The sequence below is a fragment of the Falco punctatus genome, assembly GCF_963210335.1.
Source record: "Falco punctatus genome assembly, chromosome: 6".
In the NCBI taxonomy this organism is placed as follows: domain Eukaryota; kingdom Metazoa; phylum Chordata; class Aves; order Falconiformes; family Falconidae; genus Falco; species Falco punctatus.
In genome coordinates this window covers 70,851,998-70,867,014 of record NC_137585.1, presented here as the reverse complement: position 1 = coordinate 70,867,014, position 15,017 = coordinate 70,851,998, and the positions used below count along the sequence as shown (strand labels likewise).

The 15,017-nt window shown below is 51.7% G+C and overlaps 2 protein-coding genes across 8 annotated transcripts in view; one reads left to right on the top strand and one right to left on the bottom strand.

Annotated features, from left to right (window-relative positions):
• Positions 1-3,445: 3,445 nt before the first annotated feature.
• Positions 3,446-11,036, top strand: IL15RA (interleukin 15 receptor subunit alpha). 4 transcript variants are annotated; one of them, XR_013928661.1, is made up of 8 exons: positions 3,446-3,734; positions 7,286-7,486; positions 7,624-7,701; positions 7,989-8,225; positions 8,394-8,423; positions 8,698-8,755; positions 8,879-9,203; positions 9,617-11,036. XR_013928661.1 is itself a non-coding variant. In XM_080390701.1 (7 exons), the coding sequence occupies exons 1-7, from the start codon at positions 3,659-3,661 to the stop codon at positions 8,979-8,981; spliced, it is 783 nt and encodes a 260-aa protein (XP_080246827.1). In that variant the 5' UTR covers positions 3,446-3,658; the 3' UTR covers positions 8,982-11,036. The 4 variants fall into 4 exon arrangements, 1 of the variants encoding a protein (XP_080246827.1); XR_013928662.1 differs by having other exon boundaries at positions 8,879-10,505; positions 10,607-11,036; XR_013928663.1 differs by having other exon boundaries at positions 8,879-10,505; positions 10,582-11,036.
• FBH1 (F-box DNA helicase 1) overlaps positions 9,284-15,017 on the bottom strand; it is a 33,664-nt gene continuing 27,930 nt past the window's right edge. For 2 of the 4 annotated variants that reach the window (XM_080390663.1, XM_080390664.1), the window contains 3 exons: positions 14,582-14,688; positions 12,242-12,370; positions 9,286-11,545 (listed from right to left, as the gene is read on the bottom strand). In XM_080390663.1, the coding sequence (XP_080246789.1) occupies positions 11,426-11,545; positions 12,242-12,370; positions 14,582-14,688 (356 nt within the window). In that variant the 3' untranslated portion in view covers positions 9,286-11,425. Of the gene's footprint in view, positions 11,546-12,241; positions 12,371-14,581; positions 14,689-15,017 lie in introns of all 4 variants that reach the window. The other 2 variants (XM_080390666.1, XM_080390665.1) reach the window with 2 other exon arrangements.

The window sequence follows — 15,017 nt, the reverse complement described above, 5'->3', positions numbered from 1 at the left end:
ATCTCCTTCATTTTCTTCTTCATCTTTGTCTTCTTCCTCTTCTTTGTCTTATATTTGTCTTCTTTGTCGTCTTCTTCATCTTTCTCTTTGTCTTCTTCATCTTTGTATTGCTATTATTATTATAATTATTCAACATGTTTAACTTTTAGAACTAATCTGTAACACCCAGAGGATAAGGTCTTTTGCATTTATTGTCTCCTGGGTGGGAAGCAGTGTCAGGTTAACCTCATTTAGTCCTTGCAGGTGCAGGTCATGCTTTTGCCTCTCAAAACCCTGTGCCTACATTGAGCATTTGCTGTGTGCTCCCAGCAGGGATAATTACTATCACATCACCAGAAAACCATCTGCTTCTTTCATTAGAGAGGCTCAATATTTTTGTAGCTCCCATAAGGCAAAATGTTAGCATTGTAATTTCTTCCTGGTTAAGGAAAAACTCCATCTCTGGTGAGGTGTTTTTTTTTTCAGGGCTGTATTTTGATTTTTCCAGGTGCCTTTAAGCACAGTAGGCAATGCCACTTTGGGATAGAGTCTGGGGCAGTGACTGTTTCTTGCCTGAACTGATTAATAGTAGGTAAGATAATATTAGAGCAGGGATGGTAACCTGATGGGAAGTCATTTCAGTTTGCAAACCTGAGCTTTACAAATGGTTTGTAGCAACCCTTTTTTACTTAGCATATGCAATGAGCAGAATGAACCATACTCCAAAATATTCCTGTGAGATAAGAACATTTTATGATGAACTCACATCCTAATTGGGTTATATGCACTCAATGCAGCAACACGTATGTCAGAGCTGATAAGAAATTAAATAATTCCTGGCTAAATCAAACAAAACCAGAAGCAGATTAATTGTTTGGTCTTGTACTATTTTGCTGTATAAGCATCAGTTTTGGTTGCTCTTAGCTGGAAAGTGAGACCAAAGGAACATTTTTGCCCAGGAAGAAGATTGCTTTGCATCCCTGGTGCTGGCATCTTGAAATAAGCATTTTGTCTCTCTTCAAAAACACTGGACTGATCTCTAGTCCTGGCCTAGAATCCAGCTTTTCTTACCCCAAAATCTTCAGTTAAAGAGTCATAGTCAATAACACAACCCTTCCACACACTACATCTAAGGAGAAACAAGCAAAACCCCAGCAGAACTCCTCAACCACTTCTGCTCAACCTTTCCAAAAGCAATACAAGGTGAGATGGTGGTAGATAGCTCAGCCCAAAAATTGTTGCTCAGATGGTTGAAGCAATTGAAAACAGACAATTCTTAAATTGTTAGCTTGGATACAGGAAAGTGAAGGAGCCCTTTGACAATACAGAAGATGTGTATCTCTGTGTACCACTGTGAGGGATGCTTTAGGGTCGCATCCTTGTCTTGGTTCATGGGACAGGGACAAGTTGGGAAGCATCCTTTGATGCCTTGTATTGGAGGAGTGCACAAAGGGCTCCCCAGGACAGGGTTCAGCGTGGGTCAGCTAGAAATCAGAAGCCACAGTCATTTAATAGCTCTGACTTTTTGTAGAAAGGCTTTCTATTGAAAATGTGCCATTCTCAGGCATTGCAATTCTCCAGTTCAGCTAATATAAACTCTCACACATAGTTTGGCCTATCTTCTGGAAGATTGGTAGCTACAAAGCTTGTTTTCACCAGGATCACAAAATCCTCATCTAGAAAGTTATGACAGGATTGGGTTTTATATGACTTTCAAAAGAATGCATGGAGTAAAGCCTTCACAGACTTTTTTAAAAACAGTATTATTACCCTCAGCTATTCTTGCGTAAGCTGATTGTTAACTCTAACCTGCTGATTGTTTTTTGTAATGCTCATCATGTAAAATCCCAACCTGTCCAGAGTACATAGGTTAAAGATGTGCTTAATCAACAGCAATTTAAACACTGAGCTCTGGGAATCTGAGTTGTCACTTAACTGGTATATGACTGGCACAGCATTTTCATCTGCGTGGCCTTCAACATTTTTAGTGGGATCTTCACGTGGGTATGTATAGAGGAGTTATAGAGGACTGTATGAAAAGTTTATTTGTAAAAAGGTTGTAATGATTGTTAAAAACATAAGAAAGAAAAAAAAAAGGGGGGGGGGAAGTGTAGTGGACTGAAGCTGGGTTAATTAGCATTGATAATATACAACCGTGGGTTGGCTTCAGGGGCAGCGGGTTGGCCGATGTAGATAAGCTGCGGGTGTGGCTGGTTCTGTTAAGTGGTTGAGAGCTAATGAAGAGAGAGCAGCTGAGGAAAAAACAAGAGAGGAGAGAGTGGGCCCTGAATGAGGTGAGGACAAGGCAGTAGAGGTACTGTATGAAGAGTATGCTGGTATGAGACCTTGTTGCAGCTTGATAGTCTGGAGAGTGTTGTGACAGGTATGCGTTGTTTTCGAGATCGGCAGTCTCATACACAGCTCTTTCTAAAATACACTTGGCAGGGTTAAGAAGTTCATTAACTGGCTGGGCCACTATCATCGACTCTTTTGCTTCAGGGGAGGTTAACTGAGGTTAATGTTCTCTCCTTGATGGGCAAAGGGAGAATTTACCTACTTTGCATAAAGAATTGCTAATTGGTCATGAAATGCTATATTCATTTGACCCCTTTCATACGTGAAAAGCTGTTTTCTGAAACTCACTGCCAAGACAAAGTGACTTACAGTCAATAGAAGAAGGAATGGAGACAGACAAAGCCAAGAGGTCACAAGCAAAGAGCCACAGGGCAGTTTTGAGAAGATTTGTTGTAAGCTGGACCTGTAGAAGCAGTGCAGTCTCAGGCACACCACAGGTTGGAGCCCTCAGTATATCTTCCAGGGCCTTGAATCATAACTTGATTTCCACTTTTGAGGTTTGCCTGGGGACTAGCAAGCTCCAGCACTGGGATATCTGCATCCCCAGGGTCCTGTGTAGCCCCCGGGCATTGCACCCAGCCAGATTCCCCCCAGGAACTGGAGGGGAGGAATTGCACCCCTGGGTACCACATCCCCCTGGGCAGTGTATCCCCATGCCAAGTGTTGCATCATCTTCTGCCCAGAATTCCATCCCTCCCCCAGATCCTGCATCCCGCTGCTACCACATCCACCCTGGTCACCACATCCTCCTGGGTATCACAGCTTTCAGCTGAGTACTGCAGCAACCCCCAGGTATTGCATCGCCCCAGGCACTGCTTTCTCTAGAGGTGCTGTCTCCCCTGCCCCGGGCATCATATCCCCCTGGTATTGCACTCCCCTGGGTAATGCACCCCCTTTTCAGGTATTTCAGCCCTCCAGTATTGGTTCGTCCCCGTGGGTATCTCACATTCCACCCCCCCGTATTGCATCCCTTCCTGAGTGTTGCATCCTTCCCCCCCCCCGGGTATCTCATAACCCCCGGTACTGCATCCCCTCCTGGGTATTGCATCCCCTCTCAGGTACCAAATCCCCACCCACCCCGGGCATTGCCACCCCGCCCCGCCCCGGGCACTGCATCCCCTCCCTACCCCGGGCCCCCATCCCGGCAGGGCGGTGCGTCTGGGTCGGTAGCCCCGGTGCGAAAGCGAAAGCGAAAGGGAAGCGACTGGAACCACGCTGGACATGTCCGGCGGCGGCGGCTGGCGGCGGGGCAGCGCCGCGGAGCCCCCGCGGGAACCCTGAGCCCCCCAGCCCGGCCCGGCCCCGGGGCCGCCGCCGCCGGCCCATGGCGCGGCCGCCGCCGCTGCTGCTGCTCTGCGGGACCGTCGCCCTCTTGCTGCCCTGGGCCGCCGCCGACACCGGTAAACGGGGTCCCCCGGGCTGCCTGGCCCGCCGCCGGGGCGCCGTCGCCGTCCCCGGGGTGCCCGCTCCGCTCCCGGAGTGCCCGCACTGCGCCCCGGTCTACCCGAGCACCCACTCGGGGACTCCACGCCGCTCCCCGGAGTGCCCCCGCTGCCCCCGCGTGACCACACCCCTCTCTAGGTGCCCTCCCCTGGTGGGTTGCCCGCACTCCCCCCGGGGCACCCACGTTGCTTCCTGAGGTGCCCAGGCTGCACCCTGCATTCTCCTTGTCACCCCCGGGTGGCCACCTCCCGCCCGCCCCACCCCACCCCCCATCCCTGATCCCCGATGTCCAGGGAGGCTGGGGGTGACTTTTAGGGTCGGTGTGATGGACTCAAGGGAGCTGCATCGCCGCAGGGTTTCACCCTGGGTGGGGTCTGTGGGTTTTCCATGGGGCTGTGGCTCCTTGGCAGCCAAGCATCGCTGCTGGACTGGGAATGTTTCGTTGTGTCTCGCCTCTCCAGAAGCATAGAATCATAGAATCGTTTAGGTTGAGAAAGACCTTTGAGATCATGAAATCCAACCATTAACCCAGTACTGCCGAGCCCACCACTCAACCATGTCCCTGAGCACCACATCTACACCTCTTTTAAATGCCTCCAGGGATGGTGACTCCTTCACCTCCCTGGGCAGCCTGTGCCAGTGCTTGACACCTTTTTCGGTGAAGACATTTTTCCTCATCTCCATCTAAACCTCCCCTGGCGCAGCTTGAGGCTGTTTCCTCACATCCTGTTGTTACTTGGGAGCAGAGACCGACCCCCCCCTCGCTGCAACCTCCTGTCAGGCAGTTGTAGGGAGCGAGAAGGTCCCCCCTGAGCCGCCCCTCTCCAGGCTGATCCCCCCCAGCTCCTCCCCGCCACCCAGCACCTATGTCATTTGCATCCCAGCATGCTGGGATGAGCTCATCCTCGCTGGCTTCATTTGAGATTGCTGGTGAGGAAAGCCAAAATAAGCAAAGCAAAAACATGTGGTCAATTCGTGCAAATATAACCCCCCCCTGAATATTGTGCGCGTGTTTCAACCTGGAAATTTAATATCAGCAGGAGGCAGGGAATTCAGATGGAAATAAAGCAGCTGGGGGTATTTTCCCAGGAAGACTGGTACCGGGCACCATGGCTCATTTGGGAGGTTGGCTAATGAAACAATGAGCACTAGAGCCGAGACATGAATGGGAAAACTCAGCTGGCAAAGCTCAGAGGAACAGAGACAAGCAGGGAGAGGTTTTTGGCCACCCTGGGAGAATCTTGTCAGTTTTTCCTTGAACGAAACAGGAAAACAGAAGACAGATGTTGTTTTTTGCTGTGTATAAGTCTCCAGCAGTGTGCAGATCCAGGGAATTTGATCAATGTACTTCAAAGCAAATAAGAGACAGGCTTGTAGTTACTGCAGATCTCCTTGCTTGGAAGGCAGAGTTTTATCATGGTCATGGCTCTCCCCACCCATCTGTGTTTGACATAATTTTCAATTCACTACTGAGGTATAAAAGGAAGCCTAAATCTTAGCCGCACAACTCCAGGGCTGTGGCAGTGCTGGAAACCTGAATCCTCAACAATATTCTCCCCTTTTCCCCCATGGCACATGCTTTATTTCATCAAACTAACTGAAATTTGTACAGTGATGGTGCAATCTTGGAGAGCAGAGACACTGCGGTTCTGTCATCAAAGGACTTGGGCATTTTTTGGAAGAGGAGATTATTTTACAGTCAGATCAACCAGAAAAAAGGTGCTTCGGTGGGAATGGGATGACAAGATGTGGTTTAAAAGCTGAAAGGCATAAGTAGGACTTGCAAGTCCTTGTTTTTCCTGGACATTTTTGTTAGACACGGTTGCGGGTTATCTTGACACTGGAAGAGCTTTTAGTTCATTTTATGGCACGGCTTCAGGTGTGGTGACATGCAAGGGTGTTGTGAAACAGCCTGTGGAGCTTCCTTGAAATGCTCCCAGAAATTTCACCACCGCCTTGAGAGAAGGCTGAGAACCGACGTGCTTATGTGTGGCTGCAGCATCGCCCATGTCCTCTGGGCATGGCAGCTGCAGCTCTTCAGGCCGTCCCGATGCCAGGGGACATGGCACGGACCCACTGAGCACTGAAATGGAGCAGACCCTCCCTGGGATGTTCTGGGGATACATAATAATTTGGGGAGGCTTTTTTTAAGATTAAGATTTTTATCTCTGTGTGGTTTTGGTGCCTGGGGGAGCATGTCATCTTCCTGTCCTCACTGCCACCGTGCTCCTTCTGTATCCCCTTCGTGCTGCTATCTCCATTGTGCTCTCATCTCCATCATGCTCCTGTTCCCACTGCCATCACACCCCTGTCCCCAGCGGGCTCCTATCCCCATCACCAGCACTTTCCCACCCCTGTTGTGCTCTTGTCCTCACTGCCATTGCTCTCCTGGCCCCACTGTGTTCCCATCACCACCCCACTCCTGATACCAGCCCAACCGTGCATTCCTCCGTACCAAATGTGCATCATCCCAGCTGGGCATTGCTCCATCCATGCTGGGCATCAATTCATCCATGCTGTGCATCACATCCTGGCTGTGCATTGCTCCATCCCAGCTGTGCACCTCATCCTGGCCATGCATTGATCCATACGGGTTGTGCATCGCTCCATCCGGGTTGTGCATCACATCCCAGCTATGCATTGCCCCATCCCAGCTGTAAGCCACTCCAGCCTGGCTGTATATTGATTTATCCCCACTGTGCATCTCTCCATGCTGGCACTGAAGCATCACCTCTCCACAGCGGCTCACATTGGGGGACAAAAGCTGGCAGTGGCCAGGGCTGTTGAGTGAGCCGTTCCCACGCTGTGGCAGGGGTCTAGGTGCGGGCACAGTCTCGGGGCAGCTGAGAAACTTTCACCATTGCTCCAGAAAAATAAGTGAAATTGCAACACCCCCTTGCAAAATCGACCTCAACTCAAGGCCAAAGGGGAAGCACGAGCCCTTCTGGGGATAAGAAGATTCGTAAATCATAGCCCATCGCTACCCCATTGTTCAGCCATGTGATGCTCAGATTTCAGCTGCCTCTAGGGCCATGGGCTGCAGCCTCCAGTGGGGAAAAAGCCCTGGGAAGTGGCTGGAGGACTCCTGCAGCTGCTGGAATTTTTCAGGTCCAGCTACAAAACTGGTGGAGATAAAAGGGGGTGGTGACCACAGCTAAATACAGCAGCTGGTGGCAGGATGCAGCTGGGGCTGCTGGCCCAGGATGGTCACTGCAGGGGTATGAAATTCTGTGAAAAGTCTTTGGCAGCTGGAGGAGCTGCTACAAGTAACTATAAATGTTCTGGAAACAGAGCTGTTCCCTTCTCCATCCCCTGTGCACAGGCACAGCCATCTTACCACTGTCTTCTGGAGGCTGGATGACGCTCTCCTAGCCCCAGGGCAGTACCAATTCCCCATATCCACCCCCAGGCAGGATTTGACCTCCTTGCGTACCATTCAGCACAGCAAGCTGAGCTTCATTCCCTATTGTGATCTCTCCATCTCTTTATTTTTTTACCCTCCCTCCAGTGTCAGTGCGATGCAGCCACCCCAAGGATGTGGCCAACGCGCACATCAATGTGGGCAACAACACCCTCCTCAACACCCGCCTGCGCTACACCTGTAACCTGGGCTACAAGCGCAAAGCCGGTACCTCCAGCCTCATCCAATGCATCCTCCGTGATGGCTCCACCAAGCCTGACTGGACCAACACCACGCTGCAATGCATCCGTAAGCCCTCGCTCAGCAGCCAGGACACAATGGGGACCGGGAAAGGGGGACACCTCCATCACTAGTATGACGGAGGAGGATCAAAGGTGGCATGGGCACTGCCACTGACGGTGTCTCCACATTGTGTTTTCCCAAAGGAGACCCGGCTTTACCTCCACAAACTCCCAGCCCTGAGCTCCCAACTGCACCGCACACCGAGAGGATGACCCAGAGGGGTGAGGAAGGGGCAAACGCAGCCCATGGGCTTTGGTTTGGGGCCGCCGTGACTGTGGCTGTGGCAAAACCACAACTACTGTGGTGTGGAAAGCAAAATATTTCAATGGCATGATCAAATTAATGCAATTGTGTGAAATTATGCCATTTTGTAGCTGCTGGATGGGCATTATTTGCCCTCGATGCAACCTGCCCAAAGCAGGCACAAGGCTGAGCACTGAAATAATGGTTCTGCCTGGAGTGTGCCTTTTAATTTTTGAAATTAAAAGGTTTTACACCATTTTCCCAGGAGGAACCACCAACACCAGCCCGACCTCCAATCCCTCTCCAGCAGCAACGCCTGGGCTACCAGGAGCTGCCAGCCACTCAGCTGTGCCACCAGAACCTGATGGGCCATCACCAGAGACATCCACACCGTGGGAGATGCCCCCACCACTGGACACATCCACAACAGGAGAGGGGACAGCCCTGGGGTCACCTCTGGGGACAACCCCACTGCCCACCCCCCCTCCACACTATGCCGCAGGTCAGGCCACCTCCCCGGGGAAAATAACCCACCAGTGGGTCTACCTTCACCCAGAAAAGGCTCTTTTACTTTTTCAATGCATTTTTTTCCTTCTCTCCAAATCCCGCAGCATCCCCCCCTTTTCCCAGCTTTGCAGCTAAAAATCTCCATTTCTCTCTTCTTTTCCAGTTTCCATCCAGACCCTGGCCTATTCCATTGGTAAGTTGGGCAAAAAGCATTATTTTGGCAAGCAGGGGCTTGTTTTCCTTTATATTTTAGCTTAAAAGCCCTCCTCAGGCTGTGGGGGGTTTATGCCATGTTTGAGGGCAATGCTTCCAAGGGGGGAAGGATGCAGCACCCAAATTTCTTCCTGGGGTGGGGTGAATGTGCACAAAGCATTTTCGGCTCTTTGCAGAGCTGTTTTGTTTGAGCCAGCCTGTGCCTTCAGCTGTGCATTGCAAGATGCTCATCGGCCACTGCATCTTTCCCACAGGGCTCCCGGTGCTGGTGGTTGCCGGTGTTGTGGCCTGCTGCTGCTGGAGGATGAAAATGTAAGTGTGCCGAGCCCCGCGAGGTCTTTTCACCCTGGTGATGAGTTGTCCTTGGCCTCTGTGCTTTCCTGAAAGCCAGGGATAGGCCTTGGGGTGCCAGCACCGCTCCTCTCCCCTCCACAGGCGCACAGGGCAGGGCTACACGGTGCCAGGGACGGCCATCCCCTTGGTGGCTCCTGCTGCTGAGAACGAGATGCTGCCACCTGGTGTCTTCCCCATGGGCTGAGCACCCACCGCTGGGCAACTCTGTGGCACCCACCAGCCTGGAGGATGCTCGGGGCTCAGATGGAAAGCCAGATACTTCCCCGAGTGGTGGAAGCATGTGGCAGAGGACATTCTGGTCCCCAGATGCCCTCTGCGTGGAGCATCCTTGCACCAGGGACATGTGGCCACTCTTCCCAGCCTGAACAAGTGACTCCAGTGGATGAGACGGCTTGAGCGCCCAAAGGTGTGCGGGTGTCCCATGTTGCGGCTGAGTGGTGGGTGGGTGAGCCCCACAGGCACTCCGGGTGGCGCACAAGCGGTGGGCATCCTGCATCGGGAGCCAGAATTCAGAGGAGGCAGTCCTGCGGGTGCTGGTGGTCAGCAGGGAGCAGGGTGGGGGCTGCCTGCCCCAGCAGAGAGCATTTAGGGTACAGGGGATGTGGTTTGGGTGCTGGGGGTGAAGCTGGGCTGCCCTGCCCTAAGAAGTGCCTATTGACTGGCCCAGAGCAAAGCCAGATTTGGGCTAGCTGGACGCCAGCCCCATCACTAGAGCCACTTTGCCCCAAAAATCAGAAAGCAGCGCTGCTTGTCAGACAGAGAGGCACCCAGCCGAGCATCCCTCCGCTGCATCCTCACCCCCCTCCTGCTCTCTTTCAGCCATTCGCCTGTGAGCCCGCAAGCGCAGTGAAGGGTGCTGATGCTGTACGAGGTGAGCCCTCGTATGCAGTTCAGGGACAGACACTATCAAAGACTGAAGGCAATAACACGACCTAGGAAATACTTTCCTTTGCATGTCTTCCCTTCATCCATCATCAGTTGTTATCCACTCATTTTCCCTTGATACAGAACTCATATAAGTTTTATACTGATGGCAGTTTTATGCTGATGTCTTTTTATGTATAAACATGTATATATTGTATATAAAATGCACACAGAGCAGTTGATTTTTTGTCTGGTTGGGCATCTCAGCAGCCATGATGGTGGGGAGGACAGTGAGGACAGACAGGAGCGGGGTTGGGGTGAAATCCACCTCCACAGCAGAAAGGGCTCACCAGCCACCAGTACTGCAGTCCTGTCGAGGCAAAGGGTGACAACAAGGTGGCAGCTGCTATTTCTCAGCTGGACAGCAAAAGGGGCTTTAGCAGTCAGCTAGAAAGCAGTAGGTATCTAACAACTTAACTTCCACACTGCTGTGTCTTGTCCTCCTGTTTGTGCCACTGATCCGGACTGTTGGAGCTGGAGGAAGCAGCACTGTGGATGTGTGACAGACAAAGCCCTCCAGCAGTGGCACTGCCTCTCCCCAGCGTACCACAGGATGGCTGGAAAACAGGTGAGGCTGGATCACTGGAGGTGCCTGGTCCAACGTCTGCACTGAGCTCGGTGGTTACATTCAACATCCAAGTCTTGGGTGAACTTCTGCCCATGCTTACGTGAGCAGAACAGGGAAAGCCTGATCTGGACTTGGTGCTTTGAAAGTGAAAGAAGAGCTAGTGAAACAACTACCATTCAATGGAAATCAAAAGGATACACGAGCTTCTTCCAGCAGGTATGGCTCATGGCTCTGGGCCCATGTCCAAGAGCAGATCTCTTCCAACATCAGATTCAGTTTCACATGAGATCAGTTTTTTGGCTCTCTGCATGACACAGGTTCTGGTATGACGAGTCAATGCTGTCTTCAAACGCAGAGCGTAAGCCACCGTTTACAAGAGCACCATGCTGCTTGCACCACTGCTGCTGTGATGGCCAGTAAATAAATGCAACCCAAGATGATTTCTTAACAGAAGGGGAAAGAAAAAAGAAAACCTCAAGGCTATTTTTATTTTTTTTTTTAAACAAATTTAATTTCAGGATGAAAAACGCTCTCCAGTTTATCAGAGTTAGACTGAAAGTAAATGAAAGCAGTTCTTCAGACACTGCCTCTCTCATTCCCTTATGGTTTGCTGCAGGAGAAGGGAAATAGTCTGGGGAAATCCCTTGGCTGCAAGTAAGGAAAATTAATTTAGTCGGGAGAGATTAATGACTTCTAGAGCTGATAGTGAAAAATGCATTTTCCAAGAATAAAGCATTTCTTTGGGTACTTTTCAGTGTCACATTTCTTCTGATGGATCAGAGGGATTTCACAGAGACATGATGTGATGGAATAGGCACAGATATCCTGGCAGTTTGGTCACTGGAGGTGTTTTCTGGTGACAGAAGTAACGAAGGGGTAATTCTCAAAAAAAGCGCCGTCCTGTCTAATACTGTTTATATAGTGGATATTCTTCTGTGCAGTGATGCAGAGCAGGCCATGCTGACCAGCTCTGGGAAGGCAAGGCAGGGCTGGAGAACTCCTTGCAGATAGCTTAGAGGGTTCCTCTCAGAGCTGATCTGAAACCCTGCTCCAATATCCACCTGATTTTGGAGCTGGGATGTGACAACAGGCCTTGTCCTGTACCCAGGGTGGCTCTGGGGAGCTGGAGGGCTTTGTTAGAGCTGGACAGGCTGTTCCTGAAGCTCTGGGAAAAAGGTGAGCGGCATCAGAGAGCCAAAGCGCTGCTGCGCACAAGAGTGGCAAAGGTAGCCACCTGCATCCCTGCTGCCATCGCTCTGTGGGAGAAAAAGAGATTTCAGAGAAGAGGAAGACTGAAAGAACACTACCTCTGCTTCCAATCTCAAATGCAACCCCCTCACATCCAGGGAAGAGAACAATATGCCCAAAGCATCTCCTGCCACCTACCTTGTGAGGAAATCCCCTATGTGACAGCTTGTTTAACAGCTGCAACCAAAATGTCCCTGGATCTACCCCAGAGCCAGAAGGTGGGATTAAAACTCAAACCGGCCCCAAAAGTCAGATTGTCACTGGGGCGAGAGGTGCTCTGCTAATCCCAGATGGATGTTGCATGGCCTCAACCTTGGCTCTTAAGAGTCAGATATGGGATCTGACACAACAAAACCCCAAAACTGGCCCCACCGGAGACCACAATTAGTCTCAGAAGAAAGGTTAAGGCTTGAGTGGATCTGTGGGAACTGCAACATCACACCAGATCATGTGCTTGGGAAATCACCCCCAGTTACAAGCTGGGGTTGAGAGCAGAAGTAAAGGGCCAGTGAGCTGTGGGTGGGAGATCCAGCTGTGGGATGTTCCCTGCTCACTTCCACTAAAGCGTAGCGCCCTGACTGTCCCTCCCCAGTACGATAGCTCAGAACAGTCACAGAGCGCAGCTGCCCCGCCAGCAACTGGAGCAGCTTGTGAAGGCTCCTGACTTAGAAACATGACCTCAGAACGCCAGGGAGGGGACCTACATGAGTCAAAGGGAGCTTCTTCACAACCAGCCTGGACTGAAGTGTTTCCGTACACTGTGGCACAGAACAAGCAATGGTGGCCCCGTGCTGCACTGCCTCACTCATCAGCTCCACCCGAAGGAAATGTTCCTAACAAACAAGAAAAAAAGGGAACAACACTCAGAGGGAGCAGAGATACTGGAACAGGTTGTTTCATACTTTTTTTAAACCCCTGGGAAGTGACTTGCAACATGGTTGCCCAGGTGGCCAAGGCAGCCAACAGTGTCCTGGCTTGTATCTGTAACAGTGCGGCCAGCAGGGCCAGGGCAGTGATGGTCCCCCTGCACTGGGCACTGGTGGGGCCGCACCTCGGATCCCGTGTGCAGTGTTGGGCCCCTCACTGCAGGACAGACACTGAGGGGCTGGAGCGTGTCCAGAGCCGGGCAGGGGCACAGGGCTGGTGGGGGGTGGGGGGGGGAGCTGGGGGGGGGGTCAGCCTGGAGAGGGGGGGCTCAGCGGGGACCTTCTCGCTCCCTACAACTGCCTGACAGGAGGTTGCAGCGAGGTGGGGGTCGGTCTCTGCTCCCAAGTAACAACAGGATGTCAGGAAACAGCCTCAAGCTGCGCCAGGGGAGGTTTAGATGGAGACGAGGAAAAACCTTTCACCCAAAAGGTGTAAGCACTGGCACAGGCTGCCCAGGGAGATGATGGAGTCACCATCCCTGGAGGCATTTAAAAGAGGTGTAGATGTGGTGCTCAGGGACATGGTTGAGTGGTGGGCTCGGCAGTGCTGGGTTAATGGTTGGATTTATGATCTCAAAGGTCTTTCCCAACATAAATGATTCTATGATTCCATTATTTTTTAAAAAAAAAAAACAACAAACCAACAACAAAAAAACCCCAAACCCTTGGTGACAACAAAAATCAAGCAGAGCCAGCAGGAGCTCGCAAGGAAGGAAGTGAAGTAAGAACGAGCTGGTAACCACTACAGATAGAAAAAAGGGGAATCTACACATTTGTACTGAGATAAAAAGTCAGAATACGTGGAAGACAACACCCAAATGCAAGGACTGTGGAAAAAACCACACGGCAACCTTGTTCTTGCTACTGAAATCACAGCACAGAGTAGTGTTGTACTGGGTTTGCATGGCCAAAACCAAGGTTTTGGTTAGCAGGGGGCCGCAAGGGTGGCTTCTGTGAGAAGCTGCTAGAAGCTTCCCCCATGTCCGATAGTACCAATGCCAGCCGGCTCCCAGATGGACCCACTGTTGGCCAAGGCTGAGCCCGTCAGCAATGGTGGGAGTGCCTCTGGGATAACTTATTTAAGAAGGGGGAAAAAACTGCACAACAAATTGCAGCCAGAGAGAAGTGATACTATGTGAGAGCAACATCCCTGCAGCCCCCCGGTCAGCGCAGGAGGGGCTCCGGGCACCAGAGCAGAGATTCCCCGGCAGCCCATGGTGAAGCCCATGGTGAGGCAGGCTGTGCCCTCAGCCCTTGGAGGTCCATGGAGGAGCAGATCCCCACCTGGAGCCCATGGGGGACCCCGTGCTGGGGCAGGGGGATGCCCAAAGGAGGCTGTGACCCTGTGGGCAGCCCATGCTGGAGCAGGCTCCTGGCAGGACCTGTGGTCCCATGGAGAGAGGAGCCCCGGCTGGGGCAGGGTTGCTGGTGGGGCTTGTGCCCCTACGGGGACCAGCACTGGAGCAGCCTGGGCCTGAGGGACTGTACCCCGTGGGAGGGACTCACGCTGGAGGAGTTCATGGAGGCCTGTCTCCCGTGGGAGGGACCCCACGCTGGAGCAGGGGAAGAGCGTGAGGAGTAAGGAGCCCCCATTCCTGGTTCCCCTGTGCCACTCAGGAGGAGGGGGTAGAGGAAATTGGGCGTGAAGTTGAGCGTGGGAAGAAGGGAGGGGTGTGGAGAAGGTGTTTTAAGATTTAGCTTCTATTTCTCATTACCCTAATACTGACTTGGCTGGCAATAAATTAACACCCCGACTTCAAACATAATAATCAGAGATGTGCAGATTTTATGGAAAGTGGGTGCTGAGTCTCTTGGCACTTTTTTAAACTGGCAGCTGCCCATCCTGCCCAAGATGTCATCACTTGCAAAGCTGCCCTGAGACTCTAAATCTTCAGGAGACAGCAACATGCCTGGGAGTTTGCCCTCCCGGGCCATTTGCTCTGCCTCTGGAGTGCTCACACATCAGCTGAGGAGCTGCTGCAGTTCACAGGCAGGGTGGCTCAGCCAGATTGCACACGATGATGGCTTGCTTTGGGGCAGTGTGCTACAAAGCATGGGTATCAGGGCCCTCAATTGTCCCACTCCAGCATTTGCTTACCTTGGAAAGATTTCACTTACCCCAGCCAGTGCTAAAAGGTCTTCCAGGGACTTTGACATCAGCAAATACTTCTTTGCGCGTGTCACTGCTACATAGAGCAGGTTCCATTCATCCTCAGGATACATGTCTAGGTTGGAGGAAAGATCATCAATAGCTTTAGAGGCCAAGAATGAACAGCTCTGCCATTCTTCTAATGCTTCAGCTAGTATGTCTGGAAGGACACTTGGTGCTTCTCTGGGAGAGTGTGAACTTGCAGAGCAGCACGGCTGTGCAGCACTCTCCTGTGTTTGCTGTGCAGTTCCTGACACTACCAATAGCTCCTGCCTCATTCCATGTTTCTCCCTCCAAGCAAATGCAGGTCTCTATCTGCCTGGAGAAGCAGTTCACTGCTACATGTTTTCCCACCTCCCAGGCACAGACTTGGCACTGGAGAAACTTCTCAGTCTCTAGATTCAC